Source organism: Enhydra lutris, unplaced genomic scaffold (assembly GCF_002288905.1).
Source record: "Enhydra lutris kenyoni isolate GAN:26980312 unplaced genomic scaffold, ASM228890v2 scaffoldscaffold72, whole genome shotgun sequence".
Taxonomy (NCBI): Eukaryota; Metazoa; Chordata; class Mammalia; order Carnivora; family Mustelidae; genus Enhydra; species Enhydra lutris.
Window position 1 is genome coordinate 5,824,439 of NW_019154156.1, and position 25,924 is coordinate 5,850,362.

At 34.6% G+C, this 25,924-nt stretch overlaps 1 protein-coding gene across 6 annotated transcripts in view; it reads left to right on the top strand.

The window, feature by feature from the left end:
- The window catches only part of LOC111159953 (coiled-coil domain containing 91), a 267,794-nt gene that overhangs the window by 84,652 nt on the left and 157,218 nt on the right, over positions 1–25,924 (top strand). For 5 of the 6 annotated variants that reach the window (XM_022522669.1, XM_022522673.1, XM_022522670.1 and 2 more), the window contains one exon: positions 14,400–14,477. The exons of the other annotated variant lie outside the window; for it this stretch is intronic. In XM_022522669.1, coding sequence (XP_022378377.1) covers positions 14,400–14,477 — 78 coding nt within the window. The remainder of the gene's footprint in view (positions 1–14,399; positions 14,478–25,924) is intronic. 6 annotated transcript variants of the gene reach the window in all.

The window sequence follows — 25,924 nt, forward strand, 5'->3', positions numbered from 1 at the left end:
ACATAGGGGAAGATTTGGGGGCTTAATACTTAATATGTGAACTTTCACTAATTCTCCTCTTTTTAGTGGTGGTTTTGCCCTCATGTGTTCCTGGTGTTCCTAGTTTAGATACTTTCTGTATTGCCCTCTCCAGAGAATTGTCCTTTATTCTTCTACTGTAATTGTGTAGGGGTGATCTCAGTCTAGGCTTGCTGTTATTCTGCTGGTAAAACATTCTTAAAAACCTCATGGATCTTCTGTGTAAGTTGAGGGGATTATTGCCATTAGACAAGTGGGTTCCCCACAGATCTTTCTGCACAATCCTGTTTCTTTTTCTGGCTTCTGTGCAGGTGTTTGATTGGGTTCATGACTCACATATGTAATCTCTTGAGCAAACATTGTCCAGTCACACCGTTGACCTTCATTTAGAGCAGTTTCATATGTGTGGATTTTCTAATTCTAGCATCGTTTGTAGTTTGGGTAGGCTGAGAACCTTCCAAATTATCAAGTGTTGCTTCCTTTTTGCTTAACATATCCTTTCTCAATTAATCTCTTTCCTCTTGTGCTTCACCATGTGCAGCAAGCAGAAACCAGGCAACACCTTCAACACTTTGTGTAGAAATCTCCTCAGTTAAATATGGAAGTTTTACTTTCCACCCAATAATAAAACACCATGCAGTCAAGTTTTCTATCACTTTATAACAAAGATCACCTATCTTGTAGTTTCCGGTACGACGTATCTCATTTTCTTCTGAGACATCACTGGAAGCGTCTTTAGCATTCATATTTCTACCAAGATGCTGTTTATGATGATCTGTGTTTTCTAAACTGGTAATTTTTTCTACCCTACTCCTCACTTCCTCCTGAGCCCTTACCAGTATCACGGTTCACATCCATATTTCTACCAGCTACCTCCTCAAAACAAGTTAGGTGGTTCTTACGTTGTACTGTAAAATTCTTCCCGCCTCTATCCACTATCCAATTCCTAAGCTACTTCCAGATTTTTAGTATTTGCTTGAGTAGATCCCTATTCTTGGCACCAAAAATTAGTTTCCTAAAGCAGCTGTAACAAAGTTCCACAAACAGCAGAGATTTATTCTCTCAGGGCTGTGCTTCCTCCAGAGGTGCTGGGGGAGAATCTTCCTCTGCCTCTTCTTGCTTCTGCTGGCACTGCTGACCTTTGGCTTGTTTTCTGCCACGTCCTCCCATAGCCTTCTCTGATGTATCCCTGGGTCTCAAACCTTGCTCTCCTTTCTCTTACAAGGAAACTAATCTTACTACTTAGGGCTCACTCTAAAATCGGAGATGATCTGATCTTGTGATGCCTAATAAATCTTTGTGAAGACGCTATTTCCAAAAAATACTACGTTCACAGATATCAGGGATTAGGACTTGAACATAATCTTCAACCAACCATAAGCACCAAAGATGAATTTCAGGATATTTAAAAATGTGATGGCAGATTTTAATACTTTGGACAATAAACATATAAAGTCAGAATATAAAGACAAATGACCAAAACATATAAAATGATGTTTCTTGCTAAGCTGTTTTTCTTTTCTTTCTTTCTTTCTTTTTTTTTTTTTTAAGATTTTATTTATTTATTTGACAGAGATCACAAGTAGACAGAGAGGCAGGCAGAGAGAGAGGAGGAAGCAGGCTCCCCGCTGAGCAGAGAGCCTGATGTGGGACTTGATCCCAGGACCCTGAGACCATGACCCGAGCCAAAGGCAGAAGCTTAACCCACTGAGCCACCCAGGTGCCCCTGTTTTTCTTTTCTTGATGAAACTATTAAATATTTGAGAAGCTATGTTACTAGAAGGGCCCTTTCTTTTACCAGAATTAAAATACAGTCAGACTTTGGAGAGTAGCCTTAAATTGGAAGAAATCATAAGGAAATTAAAAGGATTTTAGAGAGGTTCACATCCTTATCGATGAGTGTGATGTTTATAAATTTATTGTATATATAAGGCATAAGTCTTTTCTTTAACTCAGCTGGCTAAAAATTTTTCTTTAGTACTTACAAAGTAAGGAACCTTAAAGTACCTGTGTTGTACCTGGTACAAGTAGGTGCAGCCCATTTTATGACTGCAAACTATGTGCTTGTCTACCTGCCCCCTTCTCCATCCTTTCTTCCTTCCTCTTTTCCTTTATCTTTTTTCCCCCTCCATTCTATGTCCCATCTTCTTCTCTCTGCTTGGCTTGAGTTAGTTTTGATCATCTGCTTTTCAAAGCTCTTTGCCTTTGAAGACTTTAACACAGTTGATGAGAAATAGTAATTTCTTTTAAATCTGGTGCAGAGTGGAGTTTATGCCTTTCCTACTGAAGCAAATAATAAGGTGACATTGAAGTAGCAGTTAGAACAGGGCCAGTCCAATCAACAAATTATCCAGGAATTTAGCCAGATTTATTCAGGAGGCCGTATTCTCAGGCTGTGCAGAATTTGGCCCTTATTCTTTAAAAGATTATAGTTGGTAGAGGAGATGTTGTGCTAATGGGGAAATGATAATGATAATAATAATGGCAGTGCTGTAAACATATCATCCCCTTTATGAATTTATGAATTTCACTTGAGTCATGGTTTTCACTTTAGTGTGATGAATTATGTGTCACCTGCTTGTTTATTCCTCATTTGTTTACTACTAATTCCTTTCCTTGAAGTTTTGGTTTAGACATGCGTGTAACATTATTAACTATGGTTTCCTAAGTTAGCATATAGAAAAGTCAATTACATCTAGGCTAGTATGAATAAAGTGTGGGACTCTTTGCATACCTTCATCACTGTTTGTTAGGAAACTTCCAGAATTTTGACTGAGAGGATTCAGCAGAGCTGATGAAATCCATGCAGTGTGTTAAGGTAGCCATTAATGGCTAAGGCCAGAGATGAAAATTAATTCTTTGAAAAATTTTGGATCTCTTTAGCCAAGGTCTGTTTTAGTACTGGGTACTGTTTGCTCTGGCAAAAGTGCTCTATTTCCACATGTAATATTACTTTATACCTGTAGATTGAGTCTTACAAGATTGTGTTTTTTTTTTCTCCTATTTTATATTTAGTTACATATTTGAATTAGTCTGTGAGACTGACTTGGTATGATTTTGAAGGATTTTGTCATGTTTTATTTGTTACTTATTGTATAGAGGGGCGAAGAAATGAGATGGAATGAGGCGATAAGAGATTAGACATTTATTCAATGGGAAAGACTTACTGTCACACAATGCTACGTCATGCTGGTGAAACCATTTTTCTTTTAGAAACTAGCTAGGCTCTTTGCATCTGACAAATGTGGGATTAGTGAGATATGGAGAGGTGGTGTTTTGTTATTTTTGTTCTGTTTTGACAAGGTCGATGCTTATAGGATAATCTGTTCTTATTTGTGCTTCTCTGACATTTACAGTTAGGCCACTTTGGGGTGTTGGGAGTCTAAAGATTTTGGTGTGTTGGTAGTGGGGGGTGAGTGATACCATTCTCAGTCAAAACCCTTTCAATGCATTGGTTGGTTGTTAACCCATTATCTTTATTTTGATTTCTTGCCCCGTAAATTTCCTTTTGGAATATCTGGAAGTGTTTATGGCTGCCTTATCCAATATAGTTGATTAGTTGTTGTGAAAGGGATGTAATCTTGTGGCTTCAGAGAAAGTGGTAAAGCCTATATTGGAAACCTTTCTCAATCAGACATGTTCAGTCTAATTATAGACTTGCTTTTGGCCAAAGAATTTAGAAGATGAGAAGCAACTGCTTTCTAATAGGTGGAATATCGTGGTTAATTGATCTTTGAAGTTCATTCCCTCCCTTTCTCTCCCTCCCTCCTTCCCTCCCTCCCTCCCTTCCTTCCTTCCTTGTACTTTATTCCAGGTACATCAATCAAATACTGGCTTTTAACCATCAACCTGGCACAGGATACTGTTACTATGCATGGATTGATTTGCTAGTTGTGATTAATATGGGTTCTACTTGGTTTGTTAATGGCCAACAATAATATAATGCGAATTGAGAAATGTTTATCAGTTTGTGTCATAAGCTTAGTCTTTAAAAAATTGTATAAATCTTGATTCAGATATCTGCATTGAGTTTTGTTATCAGTATACCAATGATGATTACTTTTAAAAATTGCTAATTTCCCTTTTTGTGAGTTACCTCTATTTGTTGAACTAATTCTATTGTGTGGTTCCTATTTATAATATGTATGTATTCAACAAATAATTTTTCAATACTAGTCATGTCCAGGAATGTTAAGGGTATTAGACCCATGAGGATTTAATAATTTTGTCAAGGAGTTAGTACTGGAGTGATTATGGGCAGTGGACAGTTGTTGGAATGGACTTCTGATAACCTTTGCAAAGCATCTGACTTCACATCTTTTTGTCAGACCAAAATTTCTGGTTGGCAGTAATAAATTGATGAATGACTATGTCAGGTTTTACTAAGAGTGACCAGTTAGTGTCTTACTTTCCTCAGAAGGCATAACTTAAAACATACGAGTCTATGCATTATTGAGTTTTGTATAGAAAACAAATCTGTTGATGAAGAGTTGGGAATATACTCAAGTGAGTTCAGTCTTTGATGGGACATTTTTCTGTAAACGTGGGGCTGGCTGTCAGCAGATCTGATTCAGGCTTCACCCCACCCTTACTGAACTCAGTGACCTTGACCAGACTTCCTGACCTCTCTACACCTCAGTTTCCTCATTTACAAAATGAATACAATGGAATAGCTTACCTTTCAAGTCTCTTCTTGTTTAATGAAAAAGTCTGTAATTTTATTTAAGGTGAAGGCATTTTCCTGAATCTTCCCTTTCTAATGATGGTTTTGGGTTTGACATTTTGAAAGAAAGTTATCATTGTGGTCAAATTTGGTTTTGACTTTTTTGGAGATAGGTTGTAAATTTTTGGCTCTGTATTCTTGAAATAAAACTTTCGGGCCATGTAGGACTATCTGGTTATTCTTGTGTTTTCTTTTGGTAACTGGACAGCCTTGTGTGTTTAGTGTGGTTGTATGATTACGGTCAGTAGCCCTGAAGTAAGCAAAGGGAGGTTGGTTGATCTAGTTTCAGCCTACCATATCACAGAATAGCATGAAGAAAATTGGAAGGGTATTTTAGAAGATGATTAAACCCAACTCTTTCATTTAATAGATTAAAAAAATGTCCAAAAATATTTGCTAATTTATAAGCTGAGCTTGTATCAGAAAATAATGTTGATTATAATCTCATTCGATCACTCAGTAGATATGTATGTCAACCTATTAATAACCTCCTTTTTGAAGACCAGGTTTTAAATACTTTCTTAATATACTTATTATGATGTTAAATAACTCTCTGTCTTTGATGAAGAATGAAACACCTTTTTCACTTTCCAATTATATTTGGCCTTCAAATCCTGTCCACTCTCTGTCTTCTTTATTCAGCCCTTATTTTTCGAGCTGACATTATATATGAGGTACCATTTGAGATACGTATATTCAACGGAAGTAAAATTTCTCCCTCCCAAGTTGAACTTGAGAATCCTTTCAGTTATCCATATAAAAACCTTAATAGGTAACTAGTTATATAAATCTGGGGATCAGCCATGGCAAGATTAGAGATATAAATTAAGGAGTTGTACATAGATAAATATTTAAGGTAATAGGGTTAATTAGAGAGAGGTTGAAGAAGTAAAAGAGATCTGATTCCCAGGAAACTTCCACATCCCAAAGTTGGGACAGTGAGAAGGAGCCAACAGAACAGACTGAGAAGGAACAGATAGGAAGAGAACTATGTAAACAAAATATTCCAAGAAGGAAAGGGTGGATTTGGCATGATGATGGCCGAAGCAGAGGCTGCAGAGTTTTGGAATCTTTTCAGATTTTCTTACAAAATTATACTAAGATAGTTAAAAGAAAAGAAGTCATAAACACTATATTCAATAACAAAAAAGTAGATGACAGTTATTTAAATGAACTCTAGAGCACAAGCCGATAGAGCAGAACTATTGACAACAGTGAGATATATGTGTCAATCACATCTGTGCTGGAGTAATGGCGGGGGACATAGGGGACTTCAGGTGGTCCTGAGCACTTAGTGATCCAGACTTAGATTGCTGCCAACAATTGCTAGAACAATTGCCAACAGAGAGAGGACTTGGAAGACATATCAGAGTCCAGCAGCTGAAACTGGCAGAATGCTCTGAGCCCTCATTTCTCTTAGAAATAAATACCTAGTGAAAGTACCCTTCTTAAAGTACAGAGATGCATGATAGGGAAATCATAAGGAACAGCACAATGCATTGAAGGAAGAAGAATGTACTGGTAGAGAAGGGGCTCAGAGAAAGCTGGAATCAGAACGTACTGGAGGAGTGGCTCCCTTGGTTACTTACACACACACACACACACACACACACACACACACACACACACACTTCATTACCTTACAATAACAGTAGAAGAGGAAACCCTAGAATTGTAAACCCAGGGAGGTTGTTCAGGTCCACCTCATTCCTTACTCAGGAGTAAGGAATTACTTACTTACTTCCTGAAAGTAGCTTGGAACATGGGTAGGAGAAGAGGATTGTGGTGGAACTGTGTACAAAGATAGAAACATTTTGAAGACTAGCATAAATCAGAAATATAATGGTTCAGAAATGAGAAAAGATCACAGTTAAATAAGAAGAGGGGGCTGACAGACACAAAAAAGAATTAGAAGTAAAATAAAAGAAAAAACTCCCTAAATGAGGGCTAAGCTCAAAAGAAGAGCAGACAGAACGTAGTGCTGTATAAAGAATGAAAAATAAAGGATGGCAGAAAGAAAAATGAAAAACATCAAATACATGAAGAAAGGATTTGAGAGAAAGGAATAATTATAGGAAATAAGCAAAACTGACCCAGTGTATGTATGAATAGAGTTCTTGACAATACTATAGAGATGAAACAACTATATGAAAAAACAAAATTCATCAAACTTTCAGAAAATAAAAGAAGGGTAGGATCTTGTTTAAGTATATATGTATATCTGGGAAAACAGACGCCAAACAGTCCATTAGGGATATATTCTAGTGGCTTCAAAGAAAGTAACTTTCAAAATATTGCAGAACTCTGTAAATATAATCACTTTGCTAGTTAGTTTGCCCAGGACAGTCTATATTTATGCCTATTTCCCTATTGTGATTATAAATGGTAACCCCTTTCACTCTCAAAAGTGACCCAATTTCAGAAATAAATTATAGGCAACCAAGATAAAAGGTAAAGAAGATTAAATCCACGTCAGACTTTTAGAAAACACACTTTATGCCAAAGAATAACGTAACACAATTAAGATGCTGAAGGAAAAGATGTGAATTCAGGATTTATATACCACTGATTTTCAATTTCAAAGATTTTGTTTATTTATTTGTCAGGGAGTGCGAGCGAGCACACACACAAGCAGGGGGAGTGTCAGGAACAGGGAGAAGCAGGCTCCCAGCTGAGCAAGGAGCCTAATGTGGGACTCGATCCCAGGACTCTGGGATCATGACCTGAGCCTGCGGCACACCCTTAACTGACTGAGCTGCCCAGGTGTTTCTGACTTTCAGTTTTAAAAGCTGCACATAGTTCTCTGCATTCAAAAACTCAGAGAATGTTATTCTCATGGTTCTTTTATGAGGAATCTTCCAGACACTTCAATGAATTCTAAGTGAAAAAATAATAAACCATGATTCTCTGATAGAAAAGAAACCAAGTTAGAAATGAATTCAAAATGAAAGAAGAAATAAAACACCCTTCAGCTTAGAAATTGAAATGACATAAACATACTATTTTTTCTTGCAATTTTTTTTGTATTGAGATAAAATTCACATAGTATAAAATTCACCATTGAAACCATTTTAAAGTATGTAATCTAGTGGTTTTTAGTATATTCACAATATTGTTGAACAGTCACTAATACCTATCCAATGCCAGTCATTTTTTTCTCACCTCAAGAAGAAACCCCATATGCATTAAGCAGTTACTCCTCATCTCCCTCTCCTCCAGCATCTGGCAACTGCTAATCCACTCTCTGCCTCTGCATTTGCCTGTTTTAGACATTTCATATAAAATGGAATCATGCAATATATAGCCTTTTGTGTTTGGATATTTCCATACAGCATAATGTTTTTGAGTTTTAGCCATGTTTGTCTTAAGTGTCAGTACTTCATTCCTTTTGTGGATGAATAATATTCCATTGTATGGATAATGCTATAGTTTATCCAGCTCATTACATGATGTTTGCATTGTTTCTACTTTTTGGCTATTATTAATTATGTTGATTGTGAACATTTATGTACAGTTTTTCATGTGAATGTACATTTTATCTATGCCTTTGGGTATATAGATAGGAGTGCAATTTCTGGGACATTTGGTAACTCTTTATTTAATGTTTTGAGGAACTGCCATACTGTTTTGCAAAATGGATGTACCATTTTACATCCCTACCAGCCATATGTGATGGTTTCAATTTCTTCACCTCCTTGCTAACACTTAATTTTCTTTTCTTTCTATTATAGTTATCCTAGTGGATGTGAGTAATTTCAACTTGAATCTCCATAATAGCTAATGATGTTGGGCATCTGTGTCTTTGGAGAAATATTTAAGTTCATTGCCCATCTTAAAATTTGACTTATCTTTTTGTTGCTGAGTTATGAGACTTACTTATTACATATATTCTGGATACTAGGCCTTTATCAAATATATTATTTGCAAATATTGAGTGTGTTGCCTTTTTACCTTCTTATTCGTGTCCTTTGATTCACAGAAGTTTTAAGTTTTGGTGAAATCTAATTCACTTTTTTTTTCTTACTTTCTTGTGCTTCTGTCATATATCATATTTTCAGAAACTGTTGCCTAATCCAATATTACAAAGATATGCATCTATTTTTCCTTTAAGAGCTTGATAATTTTAGCATTTATATTTAGGTATTCCATTTTTAGTTAATTTTTATATATCATGCAAGGTGGGGTTCCAGATTTATTCTTTTGTATGTGGATTCAGTTGCCCCACCGTCATTTGTTGATAAGATTATTTCTTTGCTATTGAATTGTCTTGTCACTTTGTAAAAAATCAATTGATTATGGATGTAAAGGCTAATTTTGGAACTCTCATTTCTATTTTCCACTGAAATCAGCCTCTGTCTTTATGCCAGTACCACAATGTTTGGTCACTGCAGCTTTGTGCTAAATTTTGTAATTAGAAAATGTCAATCCTGTAACTTTGATCATCTTTTTCAAAATTGTTTTAGCTGTTCATAATCCCTTGCAGTTCTTGTGCCTCTTATTTTTTTCCCATAAGGTATGGGGTAGGCATGGAGCCCAATGTGGGACTTGAACTTGAACTCAGGACCCTGCAATCAAGACCTGGGCTGAGATCAAGAGTTGGATGCTTAACCAACTGAGCTACCCAGTTGCCCCATCCCTTGCAATTCTATGTGACTTTTGGGATCAGCTTGTCTCTTTCTGCAAAATACAGCCACTAAAATCTCAATAGAGATTATACTGAATCTATAGATAAGTTTAGGGATTAGTCACACTTAACACATTAAATCTTCCATTCTAGTAACACAGGATATCTTTCCATTTATTAAGATTCTATAATTTTTATACAATTTTTAGTGTAAAAGTTTTATATTTCTTTGGTAGAATTTATTCCTAAGTATTTTTTTTTCATTCTATTGTAAGTGGAATTTTTTTCTTGATTTTTTAAAATATTTCTTGATTTTTTAATATTTATGTGGTAAAATTTATTCCTAAGTATTTTTTTTTCATTCTATTGTTAAGTGGAATTTTTTTCCTGATTTCATGTTTGGATTGTTCACTATAAGTGTCTAAAAATAAACATGATTTTTGTGTGTTGACCTTGTTATCTTATAACTTTGCTGAACTTGTTTATTAGATCTAATAGTGTATTGCTTATTGGATCTAATAAGTATTTCCAGTATATATAAAATCACATCTGCAAATAGGGATAGTTTCACTTCCTCATTTGTAATCTAGTAATTTCTTAAGATGCCTTTTGTTTATTTTTCTTGCCTAATGCCTTTGCTAGACCTTCAGTACAATGTTAAGTGTCCGGGGTGTACATTCTTGTCCTGTTGTTGATGTTAAAGTTTTAGTCTCTTGCCAATAGTATGATGTTAGCACAGATGCCCCTTCTCAGGTTGAAGTTGTTGCCTTCTATTTTTAGTTTATTGAGTATTTTTTTAAAAGATTTTTATTTATTTGATGGAGAGAGACAAAGCGAAAGAGGGAAGACAAGCAGGGGGAGTAAGAGAGGGAGAAGTAGGCTTCCCACTGAGTAGGGAGCCCAAGGTGGGGCTTGATCTCAGGGCTCTGGAATCATGACCTGAGCCGAAGGCAGACGCTTAACTGACTGAGCCACCCAGGTACCCCTGTTGAGTATTTTTTTTATCAAGAAAGTATGTTTGATCTTATTGTTTTCCTCCATACTGAGATGGTCATGTGGGTTTATTATTTTCCTTTTTTGTTTTAAAATGGTGTATTAAATAGATTGATGTATGTGTTTTGAACCACCTTGGCATTCCTGAGATAAATTCCACTTCATCCTTAGTGCATAATCCTTTTAAAATGCTGTTGGATTCTGTTTGTTGCTATTTTATTAAAGGGTATTACATCTATATTTATAGGGCTCATTGTTTTGTACTTTTCTTATATTTTCTTTATCTGGCTTTGGATTAATGTAACACTGGTTACTCAATCTTGTATGTTATCACACTGAAGATAACTACTATATTTTAATTATCACTTTATCCCCAAAGCCTAGCAGTCTGGCACATAGTAACAGTGTAAATTAAATATAATGCTTACTGAGAAAATTTGATATTAAATAATAGCATCAGGGAGAATTTTAGGTGATTGGCGACTATAAATTTTGTAGTACTTGGAGAGTCTACATTTTCTACCTTGAATTATAATGAATATTACTGACTATATCATTTTTAAAAATTTATGAAGTACATATTAAATATAACAGTCAAAATTCATCTTTAAATTTATCTAGATATCTAGATATCTAGATAACAAATATCTAGAATGATTATAGAAATCCATTATTTCAGTACTGAGAATTTCAGCGTAATCCAACATATTTGCTGATAGCTGATATGTTCTCAGATACTATGCAAAGCACTGAATTAATATTCCTTCTCTCTAGAAGATACAGCCATTTATAGAATGTTCATTGTCAGTTAAAATGTGTCATAGAGCATTTGGATTACTTACGAAATGTCTCTAAGAAAATGCCTTTTATGTTCATTGCTTAGTACATTGTACTCTGTGCTTTTTTAATAGCACACCAATACTTTTTTGATTTATGTCCTTGTTCAGGACTATAGTTACTGAATTATCAAACTTGATCATTGCAATGATTCATATTCATCTCTAATTTGTAATTAGATAAAAGTAGAATACATTCTGAGTTTTACTTAATGGATCTAGGTTAATTTGTTTTTCTCAGACTAATTAATTCTAAATAGCTTTTTGACCTTTTTGGTTCTCAATTTTTCTCAATTCTAAACTGAAGAGATTAGTTAATAATAGGTATTGTCAAGAGAGAAAAAATGTAAATTAGTATTTGATTAATTAAGTTTGGGAAATGCTGGTTTTAGTAAAGTTCAAGGTATTTCCTTCTGGGTTTGTCTGAGGTTTAATATGTTAAAGTATGTTGTTAATGTCCACAGTTTGACCATATTTGCCTATTTTATGTGAGCTGCTTATGTATCACTGGCCTGAAAGTGAAACAAACATATTCATTCCAAGAACTGTGTGAGATGATCCACTATGATGTGGAAAGGAGATGTCAGAATATCTATTTCTATTTACATGTTTTTTAATCTTGAAAAGTAAGAGAAAAACTATGTTAGTACTTAGCACATGGATTGATGCTTTTTGCCCTCCATAGGTTCTTTTATGAAAGTCTCAAGTTTTTTGTGAGATAACCTGACATGAATGGGAGATCCAAAATTATGCGTTGATAGTGATGCCCTTCTTTGTTCCCTTGTTTTTAGTGCAATAGAGTACATAACTTGAATAACCAGGTAACTGGACTGTTATGTTATTTAATTTTTACGGAAACAACTCTCATAGAAATGGAAAAGTGACTCCAGAAGCATTGCTGCCATGAGCCATAGATTGATAATTACACCAACAAAAATCCATATTTATAACACGTACCCTTGGTGATTTTTTTTTTAATATTGTGGCAATTTGGGGAAATAGTGATTTAGGCACACTAAAGTATATAAAGGGATATCCCAGGAAGGGAAATTAGATGTTAATAATGAAATAGAACCTGTTAAATCAGTAAGGTACTATAACTAAGGAGAGATGATAAATGAGCAAGTGGAATCAGTAAATGGACAAAAAATTATTGATATTATCTTTTATCCTAAATATAGTTGAGGTTTAATTTTCTCCCAAAGTCCATTGAGGTGATGATGCAGTTATTCTTTGCGATCATTCAGGATTTCAAGCTGGCAGAGTGTGTCCTCTGCAGAACCTGGCTTTTGTTGTCATCTTGGGCATTGGCATCCAGCAAGCAAGTAGGGGAAGAAAAGGAGCTCGTGGAAGATTGTGTGGAAGGTTTTTTGTGATTTAAGCCTGAAACAATGTATAGCCCTTTTCCCAAGCTGATATTCCTAAAGTAAATCCTTGATTGAGAGGTTATTCTACTTATATATTGTTAGACTCAATTAGCTCATACTTTGTTTAGAATTTGTTTCTATACTTATAAAAGAGTGGTTCATAATTTTTTATTCTTTTAAATATCTCTGCAGAGTTAAGTATAAGGGATATGCTGTCCTAATAAAATATGTGGGGAAATATTCCCTCATTTCCTATTCTCTGGAAGAGTTTGTGTAAGATTTCTCTTATTTCTTTCTTAAATTTATTAAAATCACCTGTTAAGTCATCTAGGCTTAGAAATTCCTTGATCAGAGTTTTTCTTGTGGTTTTTTGTTGTTGTTTGTTTTTTAATTAATAAATTCAATTTTTCTTACACAAAGACTATTAAGATTTTTTTATTTCATCTTTTAAACACTTTGGTAAGTTGTGCTTTTTCTTAGGAGTTTTTTAATTTTATCTAAAATTTAGTTTTTGGATGTATTTATATCTTAATGGTTTTTTTTTTTTTTTTTTTTGAGAAATAGCTGTAGGTTCATGTAATGTCCTAATTCATGTATGATATAAATTTTCATTTTTCTCCATTATTTTATTTATCATCTTGCTACATTTCATTTTTTGTCTTATTTTGGATTATTTTTTAAATGATTCTTTTGTTGCATGTCTATTTAATCTTTTTACTCTGTCCCATTTGTCATTTTAGATTTGTTTTTTATATTTCCCATAGTTTTATTCCTCTTCTCACTCTAATCTCTTTTACCCCCCACTATCTTTTAGTTCTCTAATCCTGCTTCCTGCTGTGTTCATCTACTGTTTACATCATCTGTTGAGTTATTAATAGCGTGTATTTCTCAGCTGTAAAATTTCTATCTCGTGAATTCCAGTTCTCTGATGAAAATCTGTATCCTATCCGTTTTCTTCATTTCTTCTCTACTTCTTTAACATATGAATCATGCATTTTTTAAAGATTTATTTACTTATTTTAGAAAGAGAGAGGACATGAGCAGGGGGGCAGAGGGAGAGGGAAACGGAGAGAGAATCCCAAGCTGACTCAGCACTGAGTGCGGAGCCTGACCTGGGGCTGGATCTCATGACACTGAGATCATGACCTGAGTTGAAACCAAAAGTCAGATGCTTAACCAACTGTGCCCCTGAATCGTAACATATTTTAAACTTTTTGATAATTAATATCTAAATCATTCATGGGCCTATTCCTTTTGTCTTTTCTGTTTTCTGTGTCTTTGATCTCATCTGTTGTCAGCTTTGGTACTTTTGTATTGAAAACTGTACAGAGTGTTTGAAAAATTTGAATGGCTCTGTAGAATGTTAACATTCTCCAAATAGAGTTCATCTATTCCTTTGCTAAGAAGATAGAATGGGGGATTGGTCACCTTAATCCAGCAGTTCTCCAACTTGGTTATGTATTAAACTATTGGTATGTGTATATTACTGGAGAACTAATAAAAAATATGTAGAGGCCTGAACTTATTGAATTAAAACAGTCCCTCCTGGCTCTTGATCCAGGTGCAGAATTGCCATAAGCCCCAAGAGATAACACCATTGCTCTGTGTTATCTCACCTCTCAGTATGATTTTCCTCTTGCAGTTATTGTTTTCCTGTCGTTTTTCATTGCTTCAGTCCTCCCTAATGGTTTTAAAGAGAACTTTATTTTTTCTCATTGTTTTTAGCTGCATCAGTATGCCACAAACCACTCAATCATTCACGGATGCAAGAGTCAATGGTTTTATTTTGTAAACAAAAGAAGAAACCATGATTTCGTTTTTTTGTTTTTGTTTTTCAGGAAAAACACAAACAAGAATTGGAAGACATGAGGAAAGCTGGTCATGAAGCTCTCAGCATTATTGTGGATGAATATAAGGTAGAGGTTTGGGAGTCTGCTTTCTCTGTCTTTTAAACTGTGGCATACTTTAGGTAAAAAGCTTATACACATTGGCATATGCAAACATGTGCAATTATAGAATGACTGTAGTCTTATTTTAGTATAGAATTCTTTTCAATTGACCAATAAGTGCTTGTTGAAAGCTTACTTAGTAGATTACAAAGGTAATGCTGAATGCTGTTCTGCACTTCTCCAGTGCAGAACAGCATCCAGCATATAGAATCAACAGCTAAAGAAGTTCAAGAACAAAATTCTATAGAATTAATTACTAGATTAGCTTGCATTTATACTGTGTTTCTACCTCTTTTAGATGAAAAAAGGCACGATACATGCATCTGATAAATATTGTGGGTAAAGGGGATTAAGAGAAAAAATTTGTATGAATATTGTTATGGAAATCATGATAAATGTCAATATCAGAGATACACAGAGCATTATTCTTTGATTCTATGCATAAGCTTAATCATTTAAAGCAAACTGAGGACTGGCATGTTGCAAGTTTTCAAGATAGTCTGAACTTCAAAAAGTTCATTTTTGTCCATTAGTTGTATCTCATGGATGTAATTTTGCTTTTTAGTTCACATTGTGTCAAGAGCCAATATTGTGAACCTAACTTTCTCTTATTGGTGGGTAATAACTGAAAATAAAGATTTTATTTTCATGCTAAAAAAAAAAAGTCCTTTTCCCCCTAAATTTCATGGTAGGTCATTTTTTTTCCCCCCACAAAAAATAGAGGAATACATTCTTGCTGACATTACATTCAAACAATTCTCCCCAGAGGTAACCACTATTAGCAGTTTGATGTGAGCCTTCTAGAGGATTTTCTCCATTTTTGCATATGTACCTATGCTAATACTGTATTATATAATTTTTTGATTTGTTTTTACAGGAAATGTAATTCCACTCAATCCATTCTTTTATTTCTTTCTGTATTTATTCAATATGATTTGTATTTTAGTATCAGTACATATGAGCTTACTTTTTGTTCTATAGTATTCCACAGGATGTATATGTATGTATATACATACATATATATATATATGTATACACATACCATAATTGGTTTAACTGTACCGGTATAGGTAAGCATTTAGTTTGTTTTTGGTTATTCATTACTACAGTAAAAGTTTTTTAAAAAAAATCCTTCTACCACATGTAGAATACAGAATTTTTTTTTTTTTTAAGATTTTATTTATTTATTTGACAGAGAGAGAACACAAGCAGGGGAGCAGAAAAGAGAGAAGCAGACTCCCTGCTGAGCAGGGTCCCCGAAACAGGGCTTGATCCCAGGAGTCTGGGATCATGACCTGAGTCGAATGTAGCCACTTAACCCACTGTGAGCCACCCAGGCATCCCAAAATACAGAAATTTTCTGTTGATTAAACTTCATCCTTGGACTTGGTGGAAATTAATATCATTTTAGTTAGCTAGTAATATAGTGTCAAAAAGCTTCTTATGACAAGTGATTTGGATAAAAGTAGAAAAAGAAGTGTATCCAGAATTCATTTAACTAAAAGTACTTCTTTTTTTTTAAACCCAGGGTAAATAGTGTGGTAGATATGTGTTGGGACATAAAAGGTCATTTTTATGACCACACCCAATATAGAAACCCGTGCCATTGTCAGGATGGTCATTAAAAAATGTCAGCTTTTTGCAGCTGTGATTATTGGCTCTTTTTATAATATTGTGAATTTTTAGCTCTACTAATGTAAATCAGCTTAACAGTTATTGAATTGGCTAAAAGTATAGGATCTATTTTGAACTATCATCTTTCCCCATCCCTAAGCTAAGGGTGGGAAGAATTAGAAAACTGGAATTTATATAATTCTCCTGGTGAATTAAATGATATATTCTTGGGTGAATTTGTATTTTACTTATTTTTATTTATGAATTCTCAAATGTTTTAAAAGCCTTTACATTGTGTTTGAACTTGTGTTTTTCTGGACAGCTCCATGTTTGATATTTTAAATTATTTTTTGATTCTACCTCCACATATTTCATTTGCTGAAAACATGTTTATTGTGTATTGCTTTTGATACTGACAACTAATGAGGTTAAAAGCATAAGTGAGAATTTTGCCAATACATTTTACAAATTGTAATTTGGAGAAACTTGGTTGAGAGCTACTCATTTCACCTCTTTTTTGTCTGGTATCATTATTTGATGTCCATTTGGAGAGGATTTAAAGTTTCAAGCATTATCTGGGCTCTCTATTCTGTTCCACTGGTCTATGTGTCTATTTTTATGCCAGTACCATGCTGTCTTGTGATCACAGCTTTGTAGTAAAGCTTGAAATCAGGTAACGTGATGCCCCCAGTTTTATTTTTGTTTTTCAACATTTCCTTAGCGATTCGGGGTCTCTTCTGGTTCCATACAAATTTCTGGATTATTTGCTCCAGCTCTTTGAAAAATACCGGTGGAATTTTGATTGGAATGGCATTAAAAGTATAGATTGCTCTAGGCAGTATAGACATTTTAACAATGATTATTCTTCTGATCCAAGAGCATGGAATGGTCTTCCATCTTTTTGTGTCTTCTTCAGTTTCTTTCATGAGTGTTCTGTAGTTCCTCGAGTACAGATCCTTTACCTCAACTCTATGGTCAAATAATCTTCGACAAAACGGGAAAAAATACACAGTGGAAAGAAGACAGTCTCTTCAATAAATGGTGCTGGGAAAACTGGGCGGCTATATGTAGAAGAATGAAACTCGACCATTCTCTTACACCGTACACAAAGATAAACTCAAAATGGATAAAAGACCTCAACATGAGACAGGAATCCATCAGAATCCTAGAGGAGAACATAGGCAGTAATCTCTTCGATATCAGCCACAGCGACTTCTTTTAAGATATGTCTCCAAAGGCAAAGGAAACAAAAGCGAAAATAAACTTTTGGGATTTCATCAAAATCAAAAGCTTCTGCACAGCAAAGGAAACAGTCAAGAAAACAAAGAGGCAGCCCATGGAATGGGAGAAGATATTTGCAAATGACAGTACAGACAAAAGGTTGATATCCAGGATCTATAAAGAACTCCTCAAACTCAACACACACAAAACAGATAATCATATCAAAAAATGGGCAGAAGATATGAACAGACACTTCTCCAATGAAGACATATACAAATGGCTATCAGACACATGAAAAAATGTTCATCATCACTAGCCATCAGGGAGATTCAGATTAAAACCACATTGAGATATCACCTTACACCAGTTAGAATGGCCAAAATTAGCAAGACAGGAAACAACATGTGTTGGAGGGGATGTGGAGAAAGGGGAACCCTCTTACACTGTTGGTGGGAATGCAAGTTGGTGCAGCCACTTTCGAGAACAGTGTGGAGATTCCTCAAGAAATTAAAAATAGAGCTTCCCTATGACCCTGTAATTGCACTACTGGGTATTTACCCCAAAGATACAGATGTAGTGAAAAGAAGGGCCATCTGTACCCCAATGTTTATAGCAGCAATGGCCACGGTCGCCAAACTGTGGAAAGAACCAAGATGCCCTTCAATGGACGAATGGATAAGGAAGATGTGGTCCATATACACTATGGAGTATTATGCCTCCATCAGAAAGGATGGATCCCCAACTTTTGTAGCAACTTGGACGGGACTGGAAGAGATTTGCTGAGTGAAATAAGTCAAGCAGAGAGAGTCAATTATCATATGGTTTCACTTATTTGTGGAGCTTAACAAATAGCATGGAGGACAAGGGGAGTTAGAGAGGAGAAGGGAGTTGGGGGAAATTGGAAGGGGAGGTGAACCATGAGAGACTATGGACTCTGAAAAACAATCTGCGGGGTTTGAAGTGGCGGGGGGTGGGAGGTTGGGGGAACCAGGTGGTGGGTATTAGAGAGGGCATGGATTGCATGGAGCACTGGGTGTGGTGCAAATACAAGGAATACTGTTATGCTGAAAATAAAAAAAAAATAAATAAAAAAAATTTAAAAAATGAAAAAAAAGTTTCAAGCATTAGGTATCATGATTTGCTTAACAGGATTAGGAATCAAGTCAAGTAGGCTACAAAGTTATATTTAATTTGTCATATACTTATTGTCAGTTAATATAAACTAGATAAAGTTTTGTAGCAGGGGACTTTGTATAAAGACATTTCATATAGCATTCCATATTGATTTATTGATGATCTTCATATTTTTGTATAATGATGTTATATTACTGTGAGAAGGAATAGGATCTGATCCTTTTTTTTTTTTGGTTTTCAACTTTTTCTACAGTTTTTGTTTTTTTTAATTTTATTTTTTATAAACATATAATATATTTTTATCTCCAGGGGTACAGGTCTGTGAATCGCCAGGTTTACACACTTCATAGCACTCACCATAGCACATACCCTCCCCAATGTCCATAACCCCACCCCCCTCTCCCAACCCCCCTCCCCCCATCAACCTCAGTTTGTTTTGTGAGATTAAGAGTCACTTATGGTTTGTCTCCCTCCCGATCCCATCTTGTAATTATATACCATTTTTAGTTGGTGTGTTCTGAAAACATATGGAGAATCCACTTCAAAGTAAGATAGGAAAAAATAAAGTGATTCAGGTAGGAAAAAGAGGCATTGTTTTCCTGTAGGTTATATGTCTTTATAATTTAAGTATTGATTTGTGACCCACTATGGAACAGAAAAAGAAACAATGTATTTTTTTTCGATTTGAATTTCAAACTTGAGATGGTCGTGTGATAATTACTGTATTATGTGTCTCTTTTTTAGACAGTAACTTACTTTTTGTTGATATCTTTTAAAACTTCCTTTTGCTAAAGTATATAAATATTTTGATGGATGATTTATGAATCATTAGATAACTCAAAAACAAATGAAAATACAACTTCTAATTACTATTGCTAACAGAAGTTGTATGAACATTCTCTTTGATTTACTCTTTCCTTAATTCAAGAAACATTGACTTCCTTCATTATGCCAGAGACTCTTGTGGATATAGCACTGAGGAAGATAGATCTTTGGTCCAATGGAATATATATTACACATCCACCCGTGCATACGCACAGATCATATGTAGGTAGTAAGTCACTGAAAACCATAGTTTCTCTTGATGCTTTGACTTAACCCCTCCTTCCCGTGCAGGCATTTGCTCAAATATGCAACTGGACTAGAGAAATCTGTACCTTTTAACTACCATTCCTGGCTTTTAAGGATCTTATATTCTTGTGGTTGGTTATCCTGCACTAGATGTTCTAAGTTATTTTGCCCCCTCCAAGCTGAGTTGAGGAATATGAAAAAAAAAATTCATTAGAAAAGATAGTGAAAAATACAAATGAAGTAAGGTAAGAATGATAAAAGCCTAAAAATTAATAGGCAGGAAGATGTATTATTTTTGCATTAATCTTTCCTTCCAGAATGGTGAAGGTGAAGTAGATCCCGCTCACCCCTCCACCCCCCGTTAGTTTTCCTGCTATACAGCTAAAAAAAAAAAAAAAAAAAAAAAAAAAAAAATCCTTGGACATTATGTATAGAACAGACATAAAATCCTGAAAGACAGAAGGCATACTGCCTAGAGACTTTGGGATCCAGGTAACTACATGATGCTGGGTCCCTAGATTTTCTTCTTCCTTAATTTGGCTGATTAGGTTCTGGAGAAGTGAACAACCCAGAAGTACCAAATAGGCACTGATAACAAATTCTAAGAAAAGGCTGCTGTCTCTGTCCAAAAGACCAGGAAAGCCTCCAGGTAGCAAGACTCTTAGATAATAACCATTCTACTCCCACCAAACACCTAGAACAAAATGTGGCACCACCCTCCAGCCCAGCCAATAAAAGCTGGTTAAGGGTCGTAGACTTTCACCTTCCCTAGGCTACGGTGAGATAGCTTTCCTCTTCTCCATAGGGAGGCTTCAGAGAAGGCTGACTTTCAGTCCCACTGGACAATAAATCCTCTCCTCCCAAGTGTCAGGGTAGGCCATGTAGGAAGCCTAGACTTCTCCCCTACCCTGATGGTAGTGAGCCACTTTCTGTACTATCAAGGTATCAACAGATGTTTAAGGAAAGTCAAGGCTTTCATTATTGCCCACTGGTAATAAGGTCAGCCCTCTAATGTGTCAGTGAAGGTTATTTGGGGAACAATAAGGTGGCAGCCCTGCTTCTGTCAGCCAGAGTGAAGTCATTGAAGGCTTTGTGTGCTGAACTCCCAACCATGTCCAGCAATAATGAGGAGATTCTTGTTTCCCCTAACCTGAGTGTCAGTGGAGAATGAGTCAGGAACCTGGATTTAGTACCTGGCTGTTCCCCTCTTGCCCTGTTGGACTTAGTCTTATCAGAGGAAGTCTGTCTAAAGCAAGATTTAAAATACCCAAATTTCAATTGAAAATCAGTACCCATACAAAGAAACAAGAATATCTCATCTTAAGTGAAAACAAGATAATGAACAGAAGCTAACACTGAGGCGACACCAATGTTAAAATTATCTAACAAGGATTTTAAGTGTCCATCATAAAAATGTTTTAACAAGCAATTATGTATATGCTTGAGACAAATAAAAAAATAGAAAGTCTCAGCAAAAGAATAGAAAGTCTTCAGCAAAGAAATAGATTATATATAGAAAGAACCAAATGAAAATTTTAGAACTTAAAAATACAATACAAAAAAAATTTCAGTATATGGGCTCAATGTCATAATGGAAAAATGGGAAATAACCAATGAACTTGAGAATAGCAAATATAAGTCACCCAGTTTGAACAGTAGAGAGAAAACAGACTCAAAACAAATGAGCAAGGATTTAGGGATACCTGTGTGATTATAACAAAAGATCTAAAATTCGTGTCATCAGAATCCTGGAAAAGGAGGAGAAAGAGGATAGAGCTGAAAATATATTCAAAGAAATACTAGCTGAAAATTTCCCAAATTTGGCTAAAGAAATAAAACTACATATTCAAGAAGCTGAGTGAACTCTTAAACAGGATTAGCCAAAATAATAACATCAAAATCAAAACAAATAAAAACCATTAAGACCCATTGTGATTCTTAATTTTATGTGTTAAGTTGGTTAGGCCATGATGCCCCGATATTGGTCAAACGTTATTCTGGATATTTTTGTTAGGATTGGTTCCACATAAGATCAACTGACATTTGTATTTGTGGACCTTGAGTAAAGCAGATTGCCCTCCATGATGTGGGTGATTCTCACCCAACTGTTAGAAGGTTTTAATAGAACAAAGGACCTTTTCCCTCATCGATAAGGTATGTTTGCTAGCAGACAGCCTTTTAGACTTGAACTGCAGCTTTGGCTCTTCTCTGGATCTCCAATCTGCCATTCTACCCTGCAGACAATTAAATTTGCCAGTGTTCACTTTTCTGGGAGCCAATTTCTTTCTTTTTTTTTTTTTTTAAAGATTTTTTTATTTATTCACTTGACAGATAGAGATCACAAGTAGGTAGAGAGACAGGCAGAGAGAGAGGAGGAAGCAGGCTCCCCACTGAGCAGAGAGCCCAATGCGGGGCTCGATCCCAGGACCCTGGGATCATGACCTGAGCCGAAGGCAGAGGCTTTAACCCACTGAGCCACCCAGGCGCCCCTCTGGGAGCCAATTTCTTAAAGTCAGTCTTTCTCTCTATATACACATCCTTTGGTTCTATTTCTCTAGGGACCCTGCCTGCTACCCACATTATAGTCAAACATCTGAAAACTAAAGACAAAGAAAAAAAAAATCTTGAAAGCAGTGGAGAAAGATGGCATTTTACCTATAGGAAATCAATTAGATTTACATTGGATTTTTCATCAGAAACCAGGGAGGCCAGAAGGAAATGGAACAACACTGAGTGAAAATAAGTGTCTACTCAGATTTTTATATCCAATGAATATATGTTTCTGCAATGAAGGGAAGAAATTAAAATGTTCTCAGATAAAGGAAAAGTAAGAGGATTTGTCATAGCAAACCTACTCTAAGAGAATGGCTAAGGAAGTTGTCCAAACCAAAGGAAATTAATAAAGGAAGGAATTTTGGAACATTAGGAAAGAACAAAGGAAAGGACAAGATTGTGGATAAATGCAATAGACTTTCTTTTTTTAAGTTTTCTAAATTATACCTGTTAAATTAAAAAATATGTAACATTGTTCAATGTGGTTCTTAATGTATGTAAAGGAAAATTGAAGAAAATTATATTGTAGGGATGCCTGGGTGGCTCAGTGGGTTAAGTGTCTGCCTTCAGCTCAGGTCATGACATCAGGGTACTGGGATCAAGCCCCAAGTCATGCTCCCTGCTCAGCAGGGAGCCTGCTTCTCCCTCTCTCTCTGCTGCTTCCCTGCTTGTGCTCTCTCTCTCAAATAAGTAAATAAAATCTTAAAAAAAAAGATAAACAAGAAAATTATATTGTAAACAAGGTAGAGTGACAGACATAAACTTAACTTGAACTGGTAAAAGGCTAACACCAGCAATGGTGTGATTTTTTTTCTTTTTTTTAATTTGGTAGTATCACCGATTTATTTACTTCTACAATCTATTCCATGGTAAAACTTGAGATTTCTTTATTTAGAGTTTGGTTGCAAAATTATAAACTATCAAAATAATTTGGAGCTACTTTACATTTGTATTTCAAAAACCGTAATAAGTTTAAAATGTAATAGAAAAGGCTTTTTCTCCATTTGTTACTGTGATTTCTAAGAGCCTGAAGTAATCAGTAATTATCACCACAGAGGAAAGTTTACTAATCATGTATTTTGATTTTGAGTAAGCTAGTGATATTTTAATATTTTATAATTTTTGTTTTGAACATCTTTATTGAGATATAATTCACATATTACAGAACTTACCAATTTAAAGTTTATAATTCTCTAGTTTTTAGTATATTCACAGAATTCTACAGTCATCACCACAATGTAATTTCAGAGCATTTTCAACACCCTGCATGAAACCTTATATCCTTTAACAGTCATTCTTCACTCCTTGCCCAACCACCTGTTTTCTAGCCCTTGGTAACCATTAATCTACATTATGTCACTATAGATTTGCATCTTCTGGACATTTTGTATAAATAGAATCATACAGTTTGTGATCTTTTTGATTGACTTTCACTTAGCATAATATTTTCGATGTTCATGCACATTGTTGCATGTGTTAGTATTTCATTCCTTTTTTATTGTCCAGTAATATTCCATTGTATGGGTATACCACATTTTATTTATACTTTCATCATTAATGGTCATTTGGATTGTGTTCATTTCTCGACTATTGTAAATAACACTATGTGGTATATATTTTCAATTCTCCTTGGTATATACCTAGGGTTGGAATTACTCGGTTGTATGGCTATCTGTGCTTAACATTTTGAGGAACTACCAGAATGTTTCTGGCTGCACTATTTTATATTCCATCCAGCAGTGACCGAGGGTTCTAGTTTCTCTCCATCCATACCAACACTTGTTATTTTCCATTAAAAAAAAAAAAAAATTAGCCATCCTAGTGTGTTTAATTGGCATTTAAGTCCTTGATCCATTTTGAGTTAATTATTGTATGTGATATGAAGAAGGGATGGAACTCTTCTTTCTTTTCTTTCTTTCTTTCTTTTTTTTAATGTGCATATGCAGTTGTTTCCAACATCATTTGTTGAAAAGATTGTCCTTTCCTCATTGAATTGTGTTGGGACCTTTGTTAAAAATTAACTGTCTCTATGGGGATTTATCTGTAAACTCTTAATTCCTTTTCATTGAACTATATGTCTGTCTCAATGCTATTACCACACTTTTTATTACTGTAGCTTTGTAGTAAGTTTTTGATTTTGGGAAATGTATATTGTCCAACTTTGTTGTTGTTCCAGTTTTTTTTGGCTTTTCTAAGTCACTTACATTTTCATATGAGTTTTAGTATCAGTGCATGAATTTTGAAAAACATCCTAGTGGGATTTGATTTGTATTTGCATTGAATATGTAGACCAGTTTGGGAAGTATTGCCATTTTAATAGTATTAAGTTTTCTGATACATAATTATGAAATATCTTGCCATTTATTTTATCATCTATTGTAGTTTTCACTGTATTCTTTTTAATGATATTATAAAATGAATTGTTCCTATTAATTTCATGTTCAGATTTTTCAATGCTAGCATATAATAATATGATTAGTAATAACAGGATTGATTTTGTTTATTTGTTCTGATATATATGTTCATTAGTTCTAATAGTTTTTTAATAGATTTATTAGGATTTTCTATATATAAGATCATGCCACTTGCCACCTGCACCTCTTTCCAGTCTGGGTGCCTTTTATTTTTTTTCCTTGCCTGATTGTCCTGGAAAGACCTCCAATAAAATTTGAATAAGAGCTGCAACAGCATACATGATCTTAGGGAGACAACATTCAGTTATTAACCATTTAAGTATCTTGTTACAATATATGTAAATAGATGATCTTCATTAGGTTGAAGAAATTACTTTCTATTTCCAGTTTGTTGAAAAACATTTTTTAATCATGGAAGGTTGTAGAATTTTGCCCAGTGCTATTTGTGTCTTTTGAAATGATAATTTTTTCCTTATAATTCTACTTGATTTTTGGATATTAAATCTGTTTTGCATTCCTGAGATAATCTCACTTGGTCATGGTGTATAATTTTTTATGTGTTGCATCAATCAGTTTGTTAATATTTTGTTTAGCATTTTGTATCTTTATTCATAAGATATTGGTTTGTCATTTTCTTGGGTGTCTCGCAGGCACCTAATATCAGTATAATACTATCAGTATAGTATTTGCTATCAGTATAATACTTTACTCAAAATGAGTTAGGATATGTTCTCCTTTCTTTAATTTTTTGGAAGAGTTTGTAAAGGATCAGTATTAATTATTAAGAATTGTAGAATTCACCAATATAACCATGTGATACTGGATTTTTCTGTGTGAGTTTTTTGTTTTGTATTTTTTAAATAAATTCAGTTGCCTATTAGTGATCTCTATTTTCTTCCTGAGTTTGTTTGGTAATTTTGTTTTTCTAGGAATTTAGTTCTTGTATCTAAGTGATCTAATTTTTAGCATGTAGTTGTTTATAGTATGCTCTTACAGTGCTTTTATTTTTATAAGGTAAATAGCGCTATCTTCTCTTTCATTTCTCATTTTGTAGTTTGAGTCTTCCCTCTTCTCCATTTGGTCAATTTATCTAAAGTTTTCTTCATTTTGTTTGTGTCTTCAAATAATTAACTTTTGGTTTTGTTCATTTTCTGCCATTTTCTATTCTCTTATTTACTAATTTCCACTCTAACCTTTATTTTGCATAGCCTTCTGCTTACTTTGGCCTTAACTTTGTTGTTTTTCTAGTTTGTTAAAATCGATAAGTAGGTGAAATATGTAATATCTTTTTTCTGATTAATATCTTTTTCTTTTTACTATAAACATTTATGTTTTCCCCTTGATTCTTATTAATTTCAACCCATAAGTTTTGTATGTTGTATTTTCATTTTTGTTCATGTAAAAGAA